The 15,235-nt window shown below is 57.1% G+C and overlaps 2 protein-coding genes across 2 annotated transcripts in view; both read right to left on the bottom strand.

Annotated features, from left to right (window-relative positions):
- The window catches only part of LOC137148322 (alpha-2-macroglobulin-like protein 1), a 33,306-nt gene extending 29,468 nt beyond the window's left edge, over window positions 1-3,838 (bottom strand). Inside the window, exons 1-4 of the mRNA XM_067540968.1 lie at window positions 3,686-3,838; window positions 3,132-3,184; window positions 2,041-2,061; window positions 1,068-1,221 (exon numbers count right to left, since the gene is read on the bottom strand). The gene's annotated coding sequence lies outside the window, so the exon portion shown is untranslated. The remainder of the gene's footprint in view (window positions 1-1,067; window positions 1,222-2,040; window positions 2,062-3,131; window positions 3,185-3,685) is intronic.
- Window positions 3,839-9,053: 5,215 nt separating this feature from the next.
- Window positions 9,054-15,235, bottom strand: part of LOC137148304 (alpha-2-macroglobulin-like protein 1) — a 37,126-nt gene continuing 30,944 nt past the window's right edge. Inside the window, exon 32 of the mRNA XM_067540952.1 lies at window positions 9,054-10,328. Within this exon, the coding sequence (XP_067397053.1) occupies window positions 10,325-10,328 (4 nt within the window). The 3' untranslated portion in view covers window positions 9,054-10,324. The remainder of the gene's footprint in view (window positions 10,329-15,235) is intronic.

Consider the following 15,235-nt stretch of genomic DNA (forward strand, 5'->3'; position numbering starts at 1 on the left):
CCTGCCCAAGTGGTTGCCATGGCGACGACTAACAATGGCCTGGAGGCCGGCAGCGCCCGGCGATCACATGGCCATCGCTTTCCATCAGCCCCTGGGGCAGGACGAGGCTGCTCGGTGCCCAGGGAACGGCTTGGCCTGCGCCGGGCAGGGGCCATGGGGCAGAGGGGCGGGAGGGCAGGGCAGCCCCCAGGCCATGGATGGGCCAGAGAACGAGCAGCTGACCCCACCCGGAGACCCCTGCTCGGCCTGGGGGCGGGGCTAGTCCCTCCTCGCCACGCCCAGACTCAGCTCCTCGGCGCCCCGTGGCCCCGGTGACGGGCGCTGGGCAGGGCCAGGGCTGTGGGGAGCAGCATCCCCACCTCGGCCAGTGCCCGGCTCCGGCCGGCCCGGCCCTCAGGGGAGAGGTGGGACGGTCCGGCCTTTACCCGACCTCCAGCCCTGCCTGCAAGTGCTGATTGGCTGCCTTCCCCATTGCCCCGCCTCCTGCGGGAAGAGCAGCCAATCAGCTGCTGAAGGAGCAGGCAGAGCTCTCCCCCCTCCCCTCAGGAGCCAAAGGAGCTTTTGGGAAGGGGAGGGGGGAGAGGGACCAGCTAAAACCATGAACAGGGGGGAGGAGGGAGCTGAGAGAGCCGAGCACCTACCGTATTTCCCCATGTATAAGACGCACCTTTTTTCGAAAAATTTGGGGTCTAAAAACTGGGTGCGTCTTATACAGTGGGGATATACGGTACTGTAATACATTTTTTTTCAAATGTCGGGCCCCAAAATTAAGGTGCATCTTATACATGGGAGCGTCTTATACATGGGGAAATACGGTAAGTCACTGCAGTGGGGCAGGAACAGGGGAGAGGGCGGGGGGGGCAGGAAGACTGAACTCCCCCTCCAGTGCCCTGTGCTGGGAGCAGTGGGCACGGGGTGGCTGAGGCCTGGGAGAGTTTGGAGCCGGCTGGAACAGTCCCAGGGCTCTGAGCTCCCAGGGACGCTCTGACAGGGCCCCACAGACACATCGCCCCAAGGAGACTCATGAATCCCCTCCCGCCCCACCTGCCCCGAGCCCCGCTGCGCACCGTATTCCTCCACGCTGAATGAGTGCCTCCTCCCCTCCGCCTCGATGGCGTACGTCCCCAGGGCCGGCTCTGCAGACAGCGGCAGGGACAGCTCCACGATGCCCTGCTGCGGAGTCACATCTCGCCACTGGGCGATGCGGTTCCCGCTGGGATCCTGGCACACGGACACGCCCTGCTCAGCCTCTGCCCCCCACAGACGGCTCCTCCTGTCAGCCCAGAGTGCGCCTCCTGCTGCTGACAGGGGCTGGATCGATGGCCGGGGGCTCAAATGCTTCTCTTTATCCCTGGAGCAGGCACCGCTGGGCAGCCGCTGGGCAAGTTCCCCACATAGTGCCCCTGCCAGCGCCCCTCAGCCCTGACCTGAGGGCACCACCTCTGGGGAGGGACAATCTCCTACAGGCACCTCATCAGCCTGGACACAGCCCAGGGAACAGGCCGTAGGGACCGTTCCCATCTCAGCTCTAGCCCTCTGGGGTAATGTTCCCTGTCCCCTCCCCCGTGCAGCCTCCCCAAACCTCCACCCCTCCCCTCTGCCCCTGCAGCTGCCAGAGACCCTCCCTCCTGCCTATTCCCCCATCCGGGGTCCCCAGGGAGCTCCCCACTGAGTTCCCCTGGCCTGACCCAGACTTCAGGGGCTGGGAACATTCAGGGCGAGCCACTCAGGCAGGGATCCCAGCCTGGCCCAACCCTCCTGCCCCCCAGATAGACAGCCCCAGACTGCAAACTCGGGGTGGGGAGGGCGTAACTCGATGGCACAAATGTCCCCTCCCTGCCCCATGTGGCCCAGCCCAGCAATGCCCTGGGCTCTGGGACCCTTTGCACCCCACAGCAGGGCCCAGGGGGCTAGGGCTGGATTTGCCAGACACTGTGGTCACAGCCCAGCCTCCTCTGGGCTCCCCCCCACTGAACACCCCCCGGTGCCCTCGAAGGAGCCAGACAGGAAGAGGAGGAGGCTGGATTGGGACAGACTGACCTGCAGGGTCACCAGAGGCAGCTGCAAAGCAAACAGACAGGAGAGGGCTCGGTTAGAGGGGCAGGAAACACCCCACAGTGCCCAGGCATCTGCCTGTGACCTGCCCAGGCCGGGTGTCTGTGGGGCCGTGGGGGATCGTACGGGCAGCAGCGGGGGTGACCGAGAGCAGGGAGATGACGGGGAGCCCACAGCCCTGCCCACGCTGGGACCGTGAAGCTGCAGCTCTCGCCCCTCCTTGCGACGGTGGATACAGGCGGTGGGTGCAGGTCTGTCCGTGGAGGAGCAGGGCCGAGCTGCTGGTGTCTCGCCAATGCGCAGTCTGAGGGCCGGGGCTGCGCTGCAGCCAGTGGCCGTGCCAGGGGGTAGGGGGGAGCTGTAAATCTGGGTGTCACCAGTGGGCCTGCCTCTGCCACCCTCACTCAGAGGCCCGGCAGTGCCAGGCTGAAGGTGCTAATGAGGGTCATCCCGGCGCGGGGCCTTGCACCCACAGACATGCACAGACTGCATTCGAGCCAGGCCCAGTGGGTGCCCAGCGCCCGCTGCCAGGTCAGCAAAGGTGCAATCAATCCCCTGTGCAGTAACGAGACTGCAGACACGTGAGGCCACTGCCCAGGGCACCAGGCTGCGAACCCAAGGCTCAGCCCCAGCTACAGCCGAGCCAGACGTGCACCCGGCTCTTTTAGCTAGTGCAAGCCCTGCTATCACCAGGCTGCCAGCCCGCCCGGGAGACTCGCCCACGGCAGCCGCGTAGACCAGGGTGGCCACTGAGGCACTCCCAGACACCAGACTGTCTGGTACTTCCAGGAATGGCGAGTCCGTCTGTCCGTGTGCAGTGTCCGTGAGGAGTCCATGTGGCGTGACCTTGCACACACGGCGAGTGTGAGTTCACGCTGGTGGGGGCAGAGCGACGCGCTCTTCCGAATGGCAGCCCCCGTCTGACACCAGACAACAGCATGGGCTGGATGGGGGCAAACCCCCAAAAAGAGACCGTCCGATTTCACACTGGACGCGTGGCCTCCTGGGTAGACAGATCGACCGAGTTCACTGCCCCAGGGCCTGTTACCTGCCCCCAGCCCCGCCCCTGCGCTCACCTTCCTGCTGCTGGGAACGAAGTCTTTGTCCAGACGGACGATCCGAAACTTCACTGCAAAGGAGCAGACGCAGAGGCAGGGATCAGTCCGGCTGCGTTTTCCCGAGTGAATTCCCAGCTGGGGACGCAGCCAGCCGGACACCCTGGGCTCTGCGGCCTCTGCGAACCCGCAGAACGGCACAGGCTGGGCAGCGCGGCCCAAGCTTCCCCAGGCTGCCCTCTGCCAAAGTGCTGCGACCCTGCCCTGGGCAGCTGGAGGGGAGCTCGGCCTCCCGGGCCCAGCCAGCCCCGGCCTCCCTGCTGAGGCTGCCAGAGGAGGGCGATCGATGCCCGCGCAGCGTCTGTGCCGTCACCAAGGATGGGCTGAGACCCCCACTTCAGTCCATACAGGCCCCAAACAGGCTCAGCCTTTGGGTCGCCCTCCCCCTCAGCTAGGGACCTCGTAGTGAGAGTCCCGTACCCACTGCTGGGCCCCGTCCTGTCCCCAGAGCCCGGGAGTCCATCCCAAAGGCCTGGGCCCCACAAAACTCCCTCCAGCAGCTCCTGCCCTCTCACCTGTCTGTCCCGGCTTGTAGACAGCCTTGTCTGTCTGCACAAAGGTCCCGGGCTCCAGCGCCCGCACCAGCACTTTCTTCTGCTCAGAGAATTGCAGAGAATCTCCCCGGATGGAGATGTGCAGCTCTGCAACTTCCTGCTTCCCCCCGGACGGGGCCGGGACCTGCACACGGGAAACCCCAGCAAGGTCAGAGCGGCTGGAACGGGCTGGTCGTGGGGCAGACCCGCTATCGTGCGCGGGGGGGGGCAGTGGTGTTTACGAGTCACCGTCCCAAACCCCCCAGACACAGGAACCCCCCCGCCCAGGGGACTGTGAATGGGAGGGAGCATGGACAAGAGACGCTGATGGAGCTGGAAGCCAAGGCGCCCTCTGTCCCTGCACCCGTCCCGTCCCGGCTCCCTCCTGCTCTCACTGCTGTGGGCCGCTCTCGAGGGCTGCGGCTGCAGCTGCCCAGTGAGTGAGCAGCTCCCTGCGCACGGCCAGTCCCCTGAGCCCTCCTGTGCCCGGCCTGTGGCTGGGCTGGGGCTGCAGACCCAGCGCTGAAGGGCGCCGTGCCCATGGCAGTGCCCCGGGCCGTGCTGGCGGCTGCGGGCGACTCACCTGGAAGCGCACGTTCTCGTGCAGACGGGGCCCCTGGACCTCTCTCTCCAGCAGGGTGATGGCGCTGGTCCCATTCCCCCTCTCCAGCCGCACGCTCACCCGGACGGTCTCGTTGAGGGCGCTGAGATGAACTGACACCGTCCCCGTGTGCGGGTGGTAGAGCTCGGCTGGGCTCACCACCACATAGTGCCTGGGGAGGGAAGCACGGGGGGAAGGGATGGGAGGGGACAGCCCAGAGGGTCGGGGGTGACTCCGATTTCTGAGTGTCCCTCCTGCCGGGGACAGAGCTGGGTCGAAAGTGCTGGAGGCTGATTCTTCTCCCTCGCCACAGGGCAAGGACAGGACAAGCCCCCTCCCTCCCCGGCTCCTGCTCCTCCCGCTGCCCCAGCCCCAGCCTGCCTCCTGTGGATCTTGGGGAGCTCCCAGGGCGCAGGGAGGAGCTCAGTCCCCATCCAGGCCGGCCCTCTCCGCTACTCGGCCTGCCCAGAGGGGACAGCTGGGACGCTGAGAGTGAGCAGAGACCCCTGTGCCTGGCGGGGGGAGGCTGGTTAGTCTGTGGCTGTTCTGAGCCCCTGAGCCCTTTGCAGCCGGTAACCGGCTTAGAGAAACCCCAGCCCCACCCCCAGCCCGGTCTGCACCCCGGGGCCTTCGCCCGCCCGCGCAGGACCCATTCATTGGCTTTTGCACCTTCCGGCCACTCCCTGGTTCTGGCTGAGACGTTCGTTTAACGCACTTCGTTGCTCTATAATTTTATTCTATTTCAATGGTGCCTAGAGCCCAGCCCAGACTGAGCCTCACCGCGCTGGGGCGTCCAGACACGGAGCCGGAGACAGGCCGTGGCCGAGGAGGTTCCAGGCTGACGGGAGCCGTCGGCCACAGAGGATTCTTAGCCCCTGGTTCACAGGGCAGCTGAGGCTCAGAGAGGGTCAGTGTCAGGCCCAGGGTGCACAGGACGTTTGTAGCAGAGCTGGGCACTGCCCCAGATCTCCTGTGCCCCAAGCCACGGCCTTAACTACAGAGCCACCCCCCTGCGTCTGGGAGGGGAGGACAAGGGGGCCCAGCGCCAGGGACTGAGCTCCCGGGGAGAACGTAACTGTCCCGTGCGTTTCGGATCGAGCTGCTCCCCCGCCGGTGCCCTAGGCTGCTTCCAGCCATCCCGCGCCGACCACCACAGACAGACAGAAAGACACGGACAGGGCTTACGGCTCTGCAGACGTCCCAGCTGTGAGGTGCAGGAGGAGGAGCAGGCAGGCCGGGGTCACTGGGGCTCCCATTCCTGGGGTGCGGACAGACGGGCAGACGCGAGGGGACAGACACACGTCACACCCCTCCGGGTCCTTCTTCCTCCCTCTCTGCCACGCTCTGTGCTGCAGACCAGCCTGCTCTGCCCTGAGAGAGACTCTGGAGCGGGAGCGTCGCCTTTGATCCAGGTGTAAACAAGGGTCGTCTCAGGTCTCTGGCTGGGGCTGGGACGCAGCTAGGACAATATTTACCCACCACCCCCAGCTGCTGGATTGGAGGCTCTGACAACTTGACTCAGACGATGCTGCTGGGCAAAGGCTCAGGCTGTCCAGGGAGGCCCCTGCATTGGTTACATGGCAGGGGTGGGACCCTCCGCCAGGCGGTGATGATGCAGTAGCCAGGATGCCGGGAAAGCCCTGGCAGGAGCAGGGGGGAGGAGCTTGCTGTGGAATGAGCTCGTTAACGTGGGTTCGGGCGGTGACCCCATTACTGCAATGCAAAGAAGAAGATTAGGGTTGCCAAACACTTCTCATGAGAACCCCATTCTCAATCGCTTATAACTCTCCAACCTGTGTCTGCCGGGGATGAAATCTCCATGCTCAGTCTCTGCCTTGGGTTGAATTTTTTTGTAAAGTTTCAGCAAAAACGAGTTGAGCCATTTCCGAGAACAAGGTTAGCATTAAGACAGGTAGTTATTTTCCAGGGAAATCCATTTTTCTGACCATTTCTTTGAAGACCTCTAGTGCCTCCATGTTTTGGAGCCTGGAATTGAAACGTGGCAGGTGATTGGGCTGGGGAAAGAGAAGTCTTCTTCCTGTTGCTATGAAAATCTGGCTCGGTTATAAAGTACAGAACATGGCCATGTGCACATGTTCAGTAGAGTGTCTGACTTGTTTCCCAGTCACTGACAACTTGGAAGAAAATGATCTGGAATGGTTATGGATCATTGTCCTAACCCACAAAGCACAAGATGGCGTATTAGCTGGTGTCTGGGGCAGATCACCAAATCACACTAAGGAACGGGATGAGAGGCTGCTTCTGCAGCTGTTTATAGAGTGGAGGTTGTCATGCGGGCTGGCTTGAGAGGGGGGGCAGCTGGTATACTGTGTGACATCAGCATGGCAGAATCATAATAATCCATGTGGGATATGCCATGTCAGGTGTGGTTAGGAAGGTTATGATATGCTAAGTAAGAGAATATTACTTATGTCCATGTGTGATATGTGAAAGGGAAGTTATAGATGGATTTGAGATATCTGTGTTTCAAATTGTGCTGCCTGGGCAACGCCCCGGATAGGAGGGCTGCAGAACAATGGCCAGCGTAATGGCCCATTAAGGCCTTCCCAGGTGCGAGGGGCCCAGAGAAAGAAGCCAGCATCACTAATGAGTCACCAGAACCTGCTTACGTGACTGGACCCCAGGCACACCTGAGGAGTCACCAGGATTGGCCCATGTGACTCTGGACTCCATTTTAGCTCCAGTAAAGTTCACAGGCCACATGGCGAAAAGACAGAGGGTATATAAGATCAAGCGAGAGAAACCATTTTGTCTTTGCTCCTGTCCAGCTGCAGACACACTGCGACCTCTGGATCAATTCATCTTGCAACTGAACCGAAGGACTTAGACCCATCCAGATACTGGATGTGAACCAGAAGAAATCATACAAGCCTGCAAATCCACATTTCTTCCAGAAACCTGAAGTATATGGACTTTTAGTCATTTGTATATCTGTGATTTACTTTAACCCTTTAACATTTCTCTCATGGTTTATTTCTTTCCTTTTACAATAAACCTTTAGTTTAGACACTAAAGGATTGGCTGCCAGCGTGGTATTTTATGTAAGATCCAAACTCATATTGCTCTGGTGCTGTGGCTGACCCCTTGGGACAGAGGGAACCTTTTTAACAAAGAGCAGAGAGTTTAAGTAACTGGTCTCTTTGCTGGACCTGGTACTGGTTTGGGAGCCTGGAGCTGAAATGCAGTAAAGGGGGCTGTGGGCATTTGTGGACTGGCTTCGTGATATCCAGTGTGGGGTAATCAGAAGCAGTTCGTGGCTGGTTGGGAAGCCGGGCTTCAGTGTCACCCACCAGCGTGAGGAGAATCCGCTCTCCTTTTGCAGCCTGCCCTGACCTTGGCATTGTCAGTTGGCTACCCTGGGCACCGGTCGTATCACAGAGGTAAAAAGCTGTGAGATCACAGGGGATTTCAATATCAGCGACCCATGCAGGGGTCTGATGCTGCTGGTACTAAAACATCCTTAGAACTATCTTAGAGCTCGTCTTGAGAGAGAAAGAGGAATTGATCACAGAACTAAAAGTTAACAGTAGCTTAGGTACAAGTGATCATGACTTGGTCACATTTATAATGTGCAAACAGAATAAAGTCCAGAGCAGCAACATCTACACTTGTGCTTTGAAAGGGCCAATTTCAAAGAGCTGAAAACAATGCTGAGGTAAACCAGCAGGAGGAAGAGTTTTATCAGGAAAATGTGAATGATAATTGGAAATTGTTTACGAACACTTTACTAGATGCCCCAAAAGCCACAATGAAGGAAGCCGGCCATGCTTATTAAAAACCTGGCCTGGCTAAGAGGCACATGAAAGTAACTACAAAATATATGTATAAAAATGTTGTATAACAGAGAGAAGAAAGGAAAAGCTGACAGTGATGAACGTAAATCAGAAACTAGGAACTGCAGAAAATTGTTAAGGGAAGCAAAGCGACATTGGAAGTAATATATGACCTGTGGGTGCGGGGACAAAGGAGGTCAGCGCTGGGCCACATTCCTGGGGGGCTGGAATTGGGCCAAGGCTTTGGACACAAATTGTCCTCCACGGGACCCCTGGCTTGGGCTAAAGGCCATGTACCACACAAGCAATAATCATGCGCTGAGCACACAGCAGCTCCCTAGCCTTGGGGTTAGGGAGGGGTGCCATGGGAATGGGGTCGGTCTAATGTCTAGTTAGAAGTCATGTTCTCTCTCTTCTTTCCCTCCCTTCCTGGCCGTCTGCGTGGGGACTGAAACTAACAAAGTAACTATGCCCCCCTCCTGCACAAGACCTTTGGTGGGAAGAGGGCATTCTCTTCTTTCCCTCCCCTGCATATTTTGGAGGCTATTAGATTTCAAGGTGCCTGTGCTCTGTGAGTTAATTCTGGAAATAGCAAACAGGGGTGGGTATGATTATTTGCCTCCCCTGACCACTCATGTTCATTTCGTTACCATTTATGTTATGAAATCAGGGTTTTATGGGGCTCTGTAGAAGTGTGTGTATTTGCATATTATTTTAGATAAAGAGTTGTAAAGTAGTTCACTCGGGGCTCACTTCATCGGTCGCGAGGCGAAGGGGAACGAGTGGATTAGAGGCTGTAACTGAATAAACGCTCCTGATCAGTCCACCCGGCTCAATCTTTCTTCAATCGACCCTGCAACATGGACAGCAGAGTTAAGGACAAAAAGAAGGAGTTTTTAAAGCATATTAGGAACAAAATGAATCATAACAATGGTCCTTTACTAGATGACATGGCATAATTATCAGTAAGAATGGAGAAAAGACAGAAGGATTCAATAAGTATTTCTAGTCTGCATTTGAGAAAAAAACCAGATGAAGTTGTCATGTTATGAAGGGGATAACACTCATTCTCTTCCACTAGTATCTGGGGAGAATGTTAAAAAGCACTTCGTAAAGTTAGACATTTTAAAATCAGCAGTTCCAGATAACTTACATCCAAGAGTTGTACAAGAGCTGGCTCAGGAGCTCAATGTTGATTCTCAGTAAGTTTTGAACACTGAGGAAGTTCCAGAAGACTGGAAGAAAGCTAATGTTCTGCCAATACTTTAAAAGGGAAAATTAGATGACATGAGTAATGATTGTCCTGTTAGTCTGACATGGACTCTTGGCACAATAATGGAGTGGTCGATATGGGAAGACAGTCATATGATTAATGCCAATTACATTGGGTTTATGGAAAACAGATCCTGTCAAACGAATTTGATGTTTTTTATGAGATTATAGATTTGGTACATAAAGGTAATAGTGTTGACGAAAAATACTGAGATTTCTGTAAAACGTTTGAATTGATACCACATGAAATTTTGATTAAAAACTAGAACGATATAAAATTAAAATGGCATACATTAAATGGATTAAAAACTGACTAACTGATAGATCTGAAAATGGAATTGTAAATGGGGAATCATCATTGATAGGGTGAGTTTCCAGTGAGTTGTGGAGGGATCGGTTCCTGGTCCTGCTATTTAACATTTTTATCAACGACGTGGAAGAAAACCTAAAATCATCAGTTGATGCATTCTGCAGGCAACACAAAAATTGGGAGAGTGGCAAAAAACCGGAGAGGACAGGTCACTCATACAGAGTTGAAGGATCACTTGGTAAGCTGGGTGCAAACAATCTGTGTCTCAGTGTGGCGAAATGTAAATGTACACATTTAGGAACAAAGCAGGGCTTACTTACAGGATGGGGGACTCTATTCTGGGAAGTGACGACTGAAAAAGATTTGGGGGTGGTGCTGGATAATCAGCGGAACACGACCTCCAGTCGGAAGTTGCACATTTTCGCCCTCTCTGGGCCTTGGTTCGGGCATTTCCTAACATCCCAGTGCTCAGCTTCACAACTCGAATAATGTTCTTTGAAGGTAAGGTTTTGGCATGAAATAATTACACAGGGTGCAGAAATCCACCGATGGGCTGAGCTCTCTCCTTCACACACAGACAGGACGAGCATGTGTTCACAGGCACACGCAGGAGCAGGCGCAGATACGGCTCCCCCAGCAGAGACTCAGCTGGGGGAGGAAGGGGAGGAGAATTCACTTTTCATGTTTGCCCTCATTCTCAAGAGGGGAGGAGAACGGGGTTTCCTGGAGTAATGGCAAACTGGTTGGGTAACAGAAATACCAGCTGCCCCCATCCCCCTACATCCGATCCATTCTCAATCCCTGCTGTGGGGTGGGGGGCATCATGTCTCATTACCGTCCTGTGCAATGCAGGGGGCAGATGGGGGAGGGGGATCCATTGGGACTGGCTGAGCACAGAGAGACTCAGAAGACAACACAAAGCCTCGGGTTTGGAAAGTGGGGGAGGGGAGAGGGTGAGTCTGTCCCCTCCCCTCCCCCAACACTGCAGACACCTACACACACTGTGAGGCTGCAGCTGACTTGTCCTGGCTCTGTGTCAGCTCCAGGGAGGCCGAGATCTGGCCCCAGGTCACTGCCCCTTGCTGGTTACTCTCAAATATTTACCTGCCCTCTGGGGCGGTTGAAAGGTCACAGGGATTTCAGCACCAACAGGCAATCAGGGACCTTGGGGGCGGGGTGGGAGGCCCCTGCCCAGGGGAGAGCGATTCAGGAAGGGGGAGAGCGTCGGGCGTCAGGCCTGGGGCCTGTATCCCTTGGATGGCGTCCAGGGAGGGCTTATGTCTCTGTCACGGGCCAGGCCTGGCATCACTGAGCCCGGCTCTGCCCTGGGTTACAGCCGTGCATCCCGAGACAGCCCAGCCAGCAAACCAAACAGCAGCGCAGCCCCGTGTGCTCTGGGCACAGCTGCGGGAGCGTCTCCACGAGCAGCACTCGCCCCACGGAAATCAGAGCGACTGGGGACAGCCCGTCCTGCCCCTCCCGACCGGTGCCCGGCCCTGCAGGGCTTTGCCAGGGCAGGTGTGAAATGACTCGGGCTGGGCCTGCCGCGCCCCTGCGGGCCAGGCTAGTGGCTCTCACCGTGGGGAAACGCCTGGCGGTGCCCAGCCTGAGGCCATCCCCGCGGGGAGATCACTGCTGGGGAGCCAGGTTCTGTTCTCTCCTGTGAGGGCCCAGGCCAGGGGCAGGGTGCAGTGGGGCACTCGGGGTGCGGCATCACAGCGACACGGCGCTGGCCTGAGAGTCAGAGCGAGCCGTGGACTCTTCGGAGCAGCCCCGCTGCTGCTCCCTGAGGGCTGCGTTAGCTCCTTCTCTTTCCTGCCTCCTAGGGCCCCACTGCACCCCTCTGCTCACCCTTGCGCTGAGATTGGTCGTCATTCATGCTCACCCTGTGCTGTGATTGTGTAGTGTTTCATGCAGAGTGTGTCGTGTGAGATGTTTTTGGAGTGCTCATGACACGCTGAACATTACTGTTGCAGTGATACGTTTGTTGCAGTGTCAGATGTACGGTTGTGAGGCTCTGCTCTGTATCATTCCCAACATGTGCCTCCTGGCTCGAAGCAGAGTCAGGGAAAACCCTCCAAGAGCAGAGAGGTAGTTCACGCCTCACTGAGGCATGAATAAAAGAACCAGCTCCTCCAGGAACGGTGGACTAGGCCAAGCATCGAGAAGGGAAAACTCACAGACTCAAGTGGAGGGGGCCATACTCAGACATTGTTCATCACCTGACCCTGAAGAGGGGGCAAAGGAACATGTTAAGAAGCAGAGAGATTTTGCAATCTCTCTCTGTCTTCCACTCCATCTACAAACAACATCAAGCAACTGAGACATTGACCACGGGGAAGGGCCTGGCTGGAGGCGGACCGGCCAGACTGCATGGTCGCTGAAAGTGTTACGCTTAGTGGAGAATGTGATTTGCCTTTTATTTACTTGGGATCAACTCTGACCTGCTTTCCTCTGACTTATAATCACTACAAATCTTTCTGTACCTAATAAATGTGTGTGTTTGTTCTATCTAAGCAGTGTATGTGGTGTCGTGTGTCAGAGAGTTCATTTAGGGGCACCAGGCTGGAACATAGCAATTTCTCTGATAAAGTGAGGCACTGATCATGGCTTGCATTGCTCAGTGGGCAGCACTGAACATTGCAAGAGGGAAGTTCCTAGGGTTGGATCTGGGACTGGGGGTGGTTGTTGGGATCATTCTATGGCATAATCCCAGGAGCGGCTGGCCTGAAGCACTCACTCACGGAGCTGAGGGCCGCTAGCTTGCAGGAGGCTGTGCGTGGGCTGACCCGGGAGTGGGGGTCACACAGAAGAGTAAGTGCAAGAGGGGCCCAGGAGTGAGGGATTGGGCTGACACAGCTTTACCCCAGCGCTGGTAGCAGAGGGAACGTCACCCCCTCTCCTCAGAGGCTGTTCACGTCCAGCCTTTATGGCCATAGCAAAGAGTGACAAGAACCCAAAGGCAGAGACTCGGGGCCCGAGGCTGCTAACGGAGTTGCCAGACACACCCTTAGTTAGGATGGTGGGAGGGGGCTCGCCTACACCCCAGGCTCGGGTCAGGCCCCATTTTATGGACCAGCCTCCTCAGGGCGTGTCAGTGACACTAGCTAGGGAGCAGCTGCACAGAGCAGGACAGGAAATAACCCGAAGGCACCTGGTGCGATTCGGCGACTGGCCAGGAAACAAGAGAAACACGATTCAGCTCAGAAAACGAAGCTAACACGGCAGGGCCAAGAGAACCCGAAACAGCCGGTTCCAGCCAGGTTTGAACTCTGCCCCCTCCCGACAGATCTCCCGTCTGTCAGGGCCTTCTCTGCACAGCACCACGTGCCTAGCTGTATCTCAGGCCTCACCACCTCCTCTGTGGGCAGCCCCTCCCACCCCCAGCCCTGCAAGCCTCCTGTCTAACGAGGGACCCCATAGGAGGGCCTGGAGAACACGGCTGCTTCCCCTCCAAACACAGACTGAAGGAACTGCAGGACCCAGGGGGGACCCATTGCCGAACCACGGACCCGTCTGTGCAGAGAACCCCCCAAATAAAGGGAAACGTGGCTGGTGGGACATGCGCCCCCGGGGCTGCGCAGGGACCCATGGCACTGTCTCCCTTTGATCTGCTCTGGTTTTCACAGCGACTCCAGGGCTCAGGTCGTGCGGAGCCTTCCATGCTGGGCCCGCCCGGGGTCTGACACGCTCACAACTGAGTTCAGTCTCCAGCCTTCCCCCGCAGAGCTGCCCACGCTGCCCAGAGCGTCCAGTGTTTGCTGAGCAGTTGACAATGAGCCCTTTGTGCAATGTCCCTGGTGCTTTTTAACCGTCAGCACAGGCTGCTGCTACTAGAGCCACAGTATTCTGTGAAGCTGCAGCAAGAGAAGGTTGTTATCCTGGGTGGGGGATGGGCTCCTTGGCTCAGTGTGGGGGTTGGGACGGCGCTCCTGCTCCATGCGACCCCAGAGGTGGCAGGGGCACTGGGGCCAGGCTCCGTGTCCTGTGGGCGAAGGCCACGGCTCTTGCTAGAGCAGTTCCCACTTGTTCCCGGGGCAGGCGCTGGCGCTGCTGCTCTGGGCGTGGCAGCCTGAGCCTGGCACCCGGGAACCTTCGCGGTCGGTGATATTCTGGCAGGAACGCAAGCGCCGGAGGGGAAATGGGGATAGTTTTCAATGGTTTATATCAGTGGTTTTCAAATTGTGTCCACGGCCCCCTGGGGTCGGCAGAGCATGTCTAAGATTTCCAGAGGGGTCTGCATCTCCCTTCGAAACACGTTAGGGGTCCGCACATGAAAACAGGTTGTAAACCAGGGGTTTATACCCAGCAGTATCTGTATGGAATCTGATGGGACAAAGAACAGCCAGTTCTCCAGCCCAAGGGCTGAATATCAAAGGCCTGCTGCAAACAAGGGAGGTGTGAGAGTGTCTCAAGAAAAGATTGCAAGGCTATTTTATCAGGGAAAGGGTCAGGGAACCTGAATATAGGGGCTGCTACTAGCTCCCCCTATAGACACCCCCAACAACAGGAATCAAATACCCCCAGCGCTGGTAGCCTGACACTGGGGGTACAGAAGCCAGGCGCTGGCAAACAGAAAGAGAAATGCCTTTTTGTGACTGCCCCTTGCTGTACACAGGACAACACTGTCTTTCCATGTGGGAGCACATCCTACTTCCCAAATACTAACGTACAGCTCTCCTGCCGGGTTCTGGTTTAGCTTCAATCAACGCCTCATTGGCTGAACCTAAACTAAACTAACGCTGCTTCAAACCAAACTAAGTGCATCCACACTGGGCTTTTCACTGGTTTTAGTAAATTGTTTTAAAAACTAATTTCAGTTCAATGGTTCCATTTTCATGTGGACTTGTGTAACGAGGGCAGCTCTGCCAGCCAGGGCTGGAACCCGGGGGGCTGTCGCTGACGCTGCCCTCCCCAGGGGTTTAAAGCCAAACCCCTCATCACTAACCATAGGGCTGGGGAAGGGGACAGAGCCACAGTCCCAGGATCTGTCTCCTCTAAGGATACACAAGAGTCGTGCGAGGAGCAGCAGAAAGCCAGGCACAAAGTGAGAAAACGGCCACTCAAACAGTTGAGGATTTGGTTTTACACTGAACCAGTTCTGATGTGCCGCTCCAGGCAGGACGGGCAGCAATCCCAGGGGTCCCCATTGCAGCCCCTGGCCCCACGTGTGACGGACGGCTGGGATCAGGCTGGCTGGTTTGGAGGCTGATAGACGGGATGGCAGGTGGGATGTTTCCAGGGTGAACGGGGACACGTTGGCTGAAGAAGGCGCTAAGAGTCCCTGTCTCGGCCGTGGGGCTGCAGCCCCCTTGCAGCCAGGAGCTGGGGGGCAGGGCAGCTGGTACGGGGAGGAGCAGCGGCTGAGAAAGGGCCTGTCCATGCCTCCCACATCCCGGGGTGTCTGGCTGCCGGAGCGGTGCTGTCGGGATGGGTGGGGAAGGGGTTGCCCAGCACGGCCAGGGGCTTCAGCGGGAATTTCCCATCGTGTCAGCGTCAGGGGCTTTAAACAAACACAAACATCCCCTGAGACAGGGATCGAAATCCACACACAC

The sequence above is a fragment of the Emydura macquarii genome, unplaced genomic scaffold (genome assembly GCF_026122565.2).
Source record: "Emydura macquarii macquarii isolate MOO-44397 ecotype Brisbane River unplaced genomic scaffold, CSIRO-AGI_Emac_v2 contig_629, whole genome shotgun sequence".
NCBI classification, from domain to species: Eukaryota; Metazoa; Chordata; order Testudines; family Chelidae; genus Emydura; species Emydura macquarii.